This window comes from Tupaia chinensis, unplaced genomic scaffold (genome assembly GCF_000334495.1).
Source record: "Tupaia chinensis unplaced genomic scaffold, TupChi_1.0 Scaffold000402_1, whole genome shotgun sequence".
Lineage (NCBI taxonomy): Eukaryota > Metazoa > Chordata > Mammalia > Scandentia > Tupaiidae > Tupaia > Tupaia belangeri.
This window is the reverse complement of record NW_006159904.1, coordinates 5,101,489-5,111,346: the sequence shown is the minus strand read 5'-3', so window position 1 is coordinate 5,111,346 and position 9,858 is coordinate 5,101,489. Positions and strand designations below refer to the sequence as shown.

Genomic DNA, 9,858 nt, shown 5'->3' with positions numbered 1-9,858 from the left:
TCTTGTTTTCTTGTTTTTTTTCATACCTGAGTCTTTTCTGCAATTATTAATTATTTGGTGATGTATTCACTTTTGGATAACTCTTTGGAGTAAGTTTCTGCACTTGTGAGCACATTGCTATGAATTGCTTCTGTACCAGTGTCTCTATTCTGCTGTGGTTAGCAATGTGGTATTCATAGGATGGGTTTTGAGTTCAGGTTCCTGAAGAGGAATTTGTCCATTTGTAATGGTGGTTCAGTGAGTAGTGAGGATTCCTCTGAGCCTCACAATGTCTGAATGTTTGACTACTATAAATCTAGTCCTGTCTAGTCACTCTGGGGATAGACTTTGTAGCTGAGACTGGAAGATGGGCTCTAAAGTTTGGAGTTGTGGCTAGAACTGAAATTCAGCCCTACCTCAGATTCCCTGACTGGGCAGGAGACTTCAAATGGAGGTGTCTGCTTAAGAGGCCTGCAATTCTCCTGTCCTTTCTAGCTGAACCAAAGCTATATATTTTGTGGAAATTAAAGCAACTTCTTTTAGATTCAAATTATGTATGGCAGGACAAAAAGATAAGACATAAGAGATTTTGAGAATGAGATGACATGAAGCATGAAATTGTTTGCTTTAAAATGTTACAACAGGTGCCCACATGGTAGTGCAGCAATAAAACTTGACACTCTGTAAAGCTGACTCACATGGGAGGCTGCTGGGTTCACCACTGGAAATATCCCTGAGTGTACTGCACATGTATGCTTATGATCCAGAGCTGGCTGAAGGTGGGGGTGGATTAGGACATTGGGACTTGTTGGGGGTTTTCTGTCTGTCTAGCTCATTCATGAAAGAAATAAATAAAATACACTTTAAAATAAAATGCTATAGTAGAAAAAAGGAGAAAGAGACAAAAGAGAAACAAGAAATTAAAAAATACAGCAAAATAATTACAGAATCTGGGAACAGATATATGAGGGTTCATATTATTATTTCTCTACTTTCATGTGTTTTAAAACTTTTAAAATACAATTTTAAAACTCTAACTAAAATTGAAGAAATTACGGGTATTGCAAAAGTTAGGTAGTGTTTTGGGTTCTGACCTGTTTTATCTATAGGTACTTTTGCTAATGTTAGAAAAATAGTGTATATAATTAGTTCTTAGTAAGTAAGTAGCAATTTAGCTTTAAAATCTTGGAGCAGAGCAGAATGCCTCTGCCTATTACTGCAATTTCCAGAATTAGTGACTTAAGAAAATACCCATGAGCTCATGTGTATTGTACCCAAGTTAGGACACCAAATTCCAGGCCAGGAAGCAGTGAAACACCTTTGACTATTTCTGAATTGAAATATTTGAGCAAGCACATTGCTCAGGGTGAATGCAAATAAATTCAAAATGCACTCTGTAAAGTTCTGAGTGTGTTTTATACCAGATGCTATCATGAACAATGGTTCCTTGAACTAACTTCTTTTCTTTCCTAGGAAGAACTGGAACTATGGTATCTGCCTACCTTATTGCCTGTGGAACATTCTTTACTGCACAGGTATGAAAGATGTTACTGTAAACTCTGTCTTACCAAAGTGCTGATTGAATTTGTTAGTTCTGAAACATCACTGGTAGGATGTAAAGATGTTCTTTTGAGTTATAATACCTAAGTGAAATTGTAATTGGAGAGGCAGCTTTTAGAAAGCCTGGTTTTGTTGCTTCCTTGTTTAATGTGCATTAGTTCGTTAGTTAATAACTGGCTTAAGTACCTTTTATTCAGTACTAGAACTCAGGTGAAGACAGTGAGACACAAAATTTAAGGGATTGCCACAAATCTCAGTAATTAAGATAAATAATGTTTAAAAAAATTTTTTTAAAGTTTGTTATAGGGCATGTGCACTCATTGGAGAGAGAAAGAGAGACAAAGTGAGACTACACTGGCCAACTCCAACCCCTCCTCCATTCTCCTCTCAGTATTTTGGCACACACACATACACATACCCGGCATGATTTTCAGGCTGTCCAGGACTTGAACCATGTCAGCCACATGGGAGTCCAGTGCCTTCACCAACATGACACCTTCCCCACCCACCCACATGTTTTTTCGAGCTGCTAGATCAGGGGCTCGAATCACACAGTTGGCTATGTGAGATCCAACCACCTTAACCACCATGCCCCCTAGCTGACCTAGGATAAATAATGCTTTAATCTATTATTTTAAAAATAAAAGTTAATGTGAAAAGAATCAATGATATATACAATAGCAGCATTTTTAAAAAAATTTTTTAAAGGAATTATTTTATTTTAACTTTATTTATTTCATTTGCTTATTTTAATTTGACCAGAGAGGGACAGAGTGAGAGAGAGAGAAAAGGAAAGTGAGAAAGCAAGCCACCAAGTCTGGGACTCAAATTGCGGTCGGCCATGTGGGAACCCAGCGCCCTTAACCACCACGCCACCTGCCGGCGCATTATCAACATCTCAAATAAAGACAGAGACTTGGGACCAGAAGTTGGCATAATGGCTATGTTGCTGGACTCCCATGTAATCTACCGTGGTTCGAGTCCCGGACCCAGTGCCTTAAACTCATGCTGGGCACGTATGTTTGCACCCAAGATCCCGAGAGGAGAATGGAGGAGAAAGGATTGCAATGTGACCATTCCCCCTAAAGGGTGATTTCTCACTTTCTGTCTCCCTGCCTTTCTGGAGAGTGCACAGGCCCTATAAAAAAAATTTAAAAATTAAAAAAGAAAGAAAGAAAGACAGAGACTGATAGAGGCAAGATTAAGGTCAGGTAAGTAAAGCTGAGTTGTATAAATGCTAAAAATCTTAGTAATCAGGATATTTCTCTCTCCTCACCTTGACACTGGCCCTGCTCTTAATGTACTGGTAATGTGACTTCTTTCCCCACAAGAATATCAAGATTAATTAGATAAGTTTTCCAAAGAACCGTGACTGTCATTAGAATTGCTAAAAATAGGGTCAGTAGATGGCATAGCGGTTATGTAGCTGGACTCCCACATGGCCAACTGCAGTTGAGTCCCAGACCTAGTAGCTTGAAAATCATGCCAGGTGTGTGTGCTTGTGTGCCCAACATCTCAGGAGGAGAATGGAAGAGAAGGAATTGCAGCGTAGTCATCACCCCTGGGGAGAGTGATTTCTCACTTTCAGTCTCACTGTCTGTCTCTCTCTCAGATGAGCTTGCACACTTCAGGGCAAAAACTTCTTTTAAAACATTGCTAGAAATATGACAAAAGGTGTCATTTTCCAACTGAGAATGAAGTGTCTCCTGAATATAATTATCTTTGCATAGCCAATATATGTGGGGTCTGTGACCCCTAGAAAGTTCTGAAGAGACAAGGAGGGCAGTTTCCACCTTTTGTGTTTGTTTGTTTTATTTTGTTTGTCAGAAGGTGTGTACACTCACTGAAGAGAGACAGAAGGAAAACAAGAAAGCACCCCCTTCCCCCCACCATGGAGCATGGTCAAGCTGCAATGTCTTCTGTACTTCTCACCTCCTTTGGGGATTTGGGGCACATATGCACATGTGTCTGGCATGATTTTCAAGCTGTTGATCCCAAACTACACAGTTGCCAATTGAGATTCAGCCACTTTAACTACCAGGCCATGGGCTGGCCTGGGCAGTTTCTACTTCTTAAAGCAGGGTTCTTGGTGGTTTGTCTACCATGATCTTGCTGAGAAGTTACTGGACACATTTCTCATTGTTTGGCCTACAGGTTAGAGAAGAGAAGTTGTGAGTTACACACAATGCCCCAGACTCTAATTCTACTGTCATCTGTTTGTCTAATTTGAGACACATGTGTTTTGAAAATGAGTGTTCTAGGACGGTGTTTTTAAATCCATGTATCATGATCTATTGATTGAATTTTAAAATCAATTTATTGAGTTATTAGCATTTTTTAATGAAGTGGAATAGGTAGAATAGAAAATTTTAAAAGCTAGGTAGTGTATATCTGTGTGTGTGTATGTGAACATGTATATCCCCTAAATTAATTAATATAGATTATAATTTAGAAAATTTAAAGTTTGAAATTCATTGATTCAGAGCCCTTATCTCTGAGAGTAAGGGACCTCTGGTCCAGGCCTGTGTTACCTCTCACTGGCCGCATTTGTCTCTGTGAGAAGTCACTTGCTTTTTTTTGCTCTCATTCTTCTCATTTGTAAAATGGAATGGTAGGATAAAAGGTTGGACCAGATGATGGCTAAAGTTTTCCAGCTCTAAAATCCATGCCTGTGTGAATCCTCGCACAAGAGAAGCCTTTGAGGTAGCTATGTTAATTTAGTTGCTTTGGGTAGTCTCTGTCAGACTGCTTAGAGAATGGGGAAGAGTATAGATGAGCATGACCGGTTTGTCTCCTGTTTTGCAGGAGAGTCTTTATTATTTTGGAGAACGACGAACAGATAAAACCAGCAGCGATAAATTTCAAGGAGTAGAAACCCCTTCTCAGGTAAGTTTTTCTTTAAAGGGGAGGGGGGATTGTTTTTTAAGGGAGTGGTTTAAAGATTGGCACCAGCTATTTGGTTTCATTTTAGACTCTTCCTTTGGCAATCAGAGAGCAGCACTTGGATGCCCTGTGACAGGCCTTGACCTCTCCCCAATGCCTAGAATCACTCCTTAGGCACTGCCCATCCCGTGCAAGCATTGGTTCTCCCCAGAGCATAATACTTTCCACTTTATATTGGTTATTTTTTTACCAAGTTCAGGAGTTAATTACCTTCCCAAAGTAGGAAGGTCTAATACCTAAGGTTCCAGACCCTGAAGATTAAAATCACCAGCATTTGATTTCCCTGTAAGAGGAAATGAATCTTTTACAGACCCTCCCAGAAGAACGTAACCCTTGTAGAACATCATAAAGACTGTTTCTGGATGGATCCCGTGTGTGTGTGTGCGCGTGCGCGTGTAAGAAAGCAAGAGATGGGCCAGCAGGGGGTGTGGAGGTTAAGGCACTGAACTCCCACATGGTCAACCGCAGTTTAAGTCCCAGACCTGGCAGCTTGCTGTTTCACTTTCCATCACTTTCGCGCTCTCTCTCTCTCTCTCTCTCTCTGGTGAGCACACATGCTCTATAATAAATTTAAAAAATAATAATAATAAAAAATAAATTTAGATAAACAATTTTTTTTTAAAAAAGAGAGCAAGACAAAGGACATGGATTTTGGAAAAGAAAGAAAAGGGGAAACAAACATTTTTAAAAAACCCTATTATAACCAAGCACTAGTACACTTTTATATATATCTCATTTAATACTCATAACACTCATGTGAAATACATGCTATTACTCTATTTTCTTCTTTTAAAAATGTTTTATTATGGAAATTTTAGCTATGTACACATGTTAAGATAATCTACAATAAATCTTTAATCATTACACCACTGCAACAGTCATTTTAATCCATAACCAAACATGTTTCATCCATTGCCTCTCTTCTCTTCTCAATCTCCCCAATCTCACACTCTCTTTCTTTCTCTAACCTCGATTATTTTTTAAATCGTTTTTCTTTGTTATCTTATTTTCTTAAAGAATTATATTATTTATTTAATTTTATTAGGGTTTTGTTTGTTTGTTTTTTAGGTATACCAGACAGAGAGAGAAAGGAAAAGTGAGAAAGCAAGCCGCCAGGTCTGGGACTCAAACCATGGTTGGCCACATGGGAGTCTAGCACCTTAACCACTATGTTGCCTGCTGACTCCTTGTTTTCTTATTTTTTTACATTTAATCATTGTACATCTATATAGCACACAAAATTATTTTTCCAGCATGAATACACTATATACTGCATATTAGTACAAACATATTACCATAAACAATATCTTCATCAACTAATTTTCCATTTTTATGCTCATTAAATGTTTTCATTTTTTCCCCCTTGATTCCCTCCCTCCAATCCCCATTGCCCACCCACCTCTCACACTGTTTCAGTATCCGTAGTTGCTCTAGATGCTTTTATATGTTCCAATCTTTTAGTTTCTGCCATAGAGTGCAGACATTCAGTATATATTAAGTGGGGACATACAGTGCCTCTCTTCCATATAGTCTGCTTGCTTCACTTAGCAGTAAATCTTCCATATTCATCCATTTTTTTTATCAAATTCCAGGGTCTTGCTATTTTATATGACTGAGTAGTATTCCATAGTATATATTGGATCATCAGAAAAGTCATAACATAGTTTTTCTACGCAAAAAAGTTACACTTTTTCAATCCATTCATCGGTTCTTGGACATTGGGTTAATTTCATGTCTTTACAAATGTGAATAATACTTCAGTAAACAGCAAGTATTTTTCCAGCTGAATGTTTTCCTATCCTTTAGGTAGATACCCAGGGGTGGTATTATGGGAATGTATGGTAGTTCTATTTATAGATTTTTGAAGAACCTCCATATTATTCTCCAGAGTGGCTGTACTAATTTACATTCCCATCAAAAGTGAAGAGTTCTTTTTTTCACTGCAGTCTTGCCAGCACTTATCGTTCTTTATTTTTTAAATCTTAGCCATTCTGACTGGAGTTAAGTGGTTCCTCATTGTGATTTTGATTTACATCTCCCTATGATAACGGATGTTGAGCATTTTTTCATATGCTTTTTGGCTGTTCATGTGTCTTCCTTGGAGATTTGTCTGTTCAGCTTGTTTGCCCATCTTTTGATTGCATTGATTATTATTTTATTTTATTTTGCAGATAAACTGTTTGAGTTCACTGTATATTCTGGTTATCAGCCCCTTTTCTGAAGTGTATTTATAGATATATTATCCCATTCCAAGGGCTGTCTCTTTACTCTAATTGTTTCTTTTGCTGTGCTGAAGTTTTTAACCCAAAGTAATCCCACTTGTCTAGTTTCAAAATTAACGCGCCTGTACATCGTGTGTGTGTGTGGGGGGGGGTGTCTTATTTAAGAAGACTATGCCTACTCAGATGTCTCCAAGAATTTTCCCTATGTTTTCCACCAGTATTTTTATAATTTGACGTTTTATTTCTAGATCTTTGATCCATCTGATTTGATTTTTGTTAATGGTGAGAAATAGGAATCCAGTTTCATTGTTCTGCAGATAGATACCTAGTTTTTTCCAGCATCATTTGCTGAAAAGACTTTCTTTGCCCCAGTGGATTGTATTCTGCCTTTTATCAAAAATCAGTTGGCTGTATGTTTTGAGGTTTATTTCTGGGTTCTCTAGTTTGTTCCATTGGTCTACATGTCTGTTTTTGTGCCAATACAATTCTGTTTCAATTATCACAGCTTTGTAATATATTTTGGAGTCAGGGAGTAAGCTGCCTTCTACTTTATTCTTTTTGTACAGAATTGCTTTGTTGATGATGGGGCTTTTTATGATTCCAGACAAATTTTATAAATTTTTTTCTATTGCCGTGAGGAATATCTCTGGCAATTTGATTGGGATTACATTAAATTTGTAAGTTAATTTGGGTAGAAGTGTCATTTCAATTATATCAGTTCTTCCAATTCAGGAACATCTTTGTTCACTTTTTGGTGTCATTTTCAATTTCATTTTTAAGATTTTTATAGTCTTCCTTGTAGAAGTCTTTAACTTCTTTGGCTAGGTTTATTCCTAGTTATCTTATGCTTTTTGTGGCTATTGTAAATGGGATTGCTTTCTTCAATTCTACTTTGACCTGCTCATTGTTGGTGTACAGAAATGCTATAGATTTTTGTATATTGATTTTGTATCCTGCCACTTTACTGTATTCATTTATCACTTCCAGAAGTTTTTGTTTATGTGAATTCTTTTGAGTTTTCTTTGTATAGCGTCACCTCATCCTCTAATAGAGATCATTTCACTTCTTTCTTCTTGATTTGAATGTCTTTTATTTTATTCTCTTGTTTAATTGCATTGGCTAGAAATTCTAGTACTATGTTGAAAAGGAGTGGAGGAAGTGGGCAGTCTTGTCTTATTCCAGTTTTTAGTAGAAAAAGTTTCAGCTTATCCCCATTCAGTATGATGATAGCTGAGGGTTTTTCATATATGACTTCCACTGCATTGAGAAATGTCCCTTCTATGCTGATTTTGCTTAGAGTCATTATCATTAAAGGATGCTGTATTTTATCAAATGTTTATTTCTGCATCAATAGATATGATCATACAGGGTTTTTTGTTGTTGTTTTGTTTTTTAGAGAGAGAGATTTTTTGCTATAGGGTGTGCGTGCTCACCAGAGAGACAGAGAGAGATAGAGAGATGGAAAGCAAGAAATCAACCCCTGGAGGGATGGCCAACCACAGTCCCTTCTCCTCTATTCTCCTTTTGGCTCTTAGACACACACGCACATTCACCCAGTGTGAGTTTCAAGCCACTGGTCTGAAACTCGAACCATGCTGGCTATGTGGGAGTTCAGCAACACAACCATCTGCTGGTCCCCCAGCATGAGTTTTTAAGCCACCAGGTCCAGGACTCAGACTGTGATCACCTACGCAGGAGTCTGATGGTGTAACCATTTTACCATCAGCTGGTCCTGATCATACTGTTTTTATCTTTCCTTCTGTTAATATAATGGATTACATTTATGGTTTTTGTGTTTGTTGAACCAAAAGGCTACTGGATCACAGTATATAATTTTTCTAATGTGTCATTGAATACCATCTGTTAGTATCTTGTTAAGAATTTTGTGTCTGTATTCATCAAGAACATTGGTCTGTAGTTTTTGTTTGTTTGTTTGTTGTTTTTGTTTTTGTCATGTCATTGTCAGTTTTGGGGACCAGGGTGACAGAGGCATTATAGAATGAATTTTGGAGGGCTCCTCCCTTTGAATCTTCAGAAAAAGTTGAGTAGAATTAAGGATAGTTTTTTTTTTCTTTTCCTTTTTTTTTTTTTTTTTGAGAGGTTTTTGCTATAGGGTGCGTGCGCTCTCTGGAAAGACAGAGAGAGACAGAGAGACAGAAAGCGAGGAATCACCCCCCAGGGGGGATGGGCATGCCACAATCCCTTCTCCATTCTCCTCTCGGGATCTTGGGCACACATGCACATGTGCCTGGCGTGAGTTTAAGCCACCGGATCCGGGACTGGAACCGCGATCGACTACATGGGAGACCTGCTGGTCCCAGGATAGTTCTTCTTTAAAAATTTTGTAGAATTCAAAAGTGAAGTCATCAGGACCTGGCTTTTCTTTATTGGGAGGTTGTTTATGACTGATCCAATCTCATTGCTTGTTTTTGGTCTATTCAGGCTTTCTATGTCTTCCTGATTTAATGTTGATACATTATGTGTTCAGAAATTTGTCCATCACATCTAAGTTTTCTTATCTGTTGGTACATAATTGTTCATAATATTCTCTGATGGCCTTTTGTATTTCTGTTATATCTGTTGTAATATCGTTTATTTCATTGCTGATTTATCTGGTTCTTTTCTCTCTTCTTAATTAGACTAGCTAGTGGTGTGTCAATTTTGTTCATCTTCTCAAAGAACCTTTTGGTTTCATTTATTTTCTAGATAGCTTGTTTATTCACTATTTCATTTATTCCTGCTTTTTTTTGCTGCAATCTTTATTATTTATTTTTCTCATGATTTTTTTGGGGGAATTTGTTGTTGTTTTTCTAGTTCCTTTAGGTGTGTTGCTGGGTTGTCTATTTCCCACCTTTCCACTTTTTTCTTATACTCACTAATTGCTATGAATTTTCCTCTTATGACTTCTTTCTCTGTGTCCCATAAGTTATGAAAAGTCATGTGCTCATTATCTTTGGTTTCAATGCATCTTTTGATTTCAGACTTAATTTCTTCAGTGGTTGTGAAGTCACTCAGGAGCAAGTTGTTTAGTTTCCATGTGATTGTGTATTTTTGAGGATTTTTTTCTGCAGTTAATTTCAAATTTAATTCCACTGTGGTCAGAGAAGATGCTGGATATAGTATTTGTGCCCTTGAATTTGTAAAAGCTTGTTTG

At 37.5% G+C, this 9,858-nt stretch overlaps 1 protein-coding gene across 1 annotated transcript in view; it reads left to right on the top strand.

Moving 5' to 3' along the window:
- LOC102469322 (phosphatidylinositol 3,4,5-trisphosphate 3-phosphatase TPTE2) overlaps positions 1 to 9,858 on the top strand; it is a 90,546-nt gene that overhangs the window by 51,640 nt on the left and 29,048 nt on the right. Inside the window, exons 11-12 of the mRNA XM_027774096.1 lie at positions 1,453 to 1,514; positions 4,345 to 4,425. Of these exons, the coding sequence (XP_027629897.1) occupies positions 1,453 to 1,514; positions 4,345 to 4,425 (143 nt within the window). The remainder of the gene's footprint in view (positions 1 to 1,452; positions 1,515 to 4,344; positions 4,426 to 9,858) is intronic.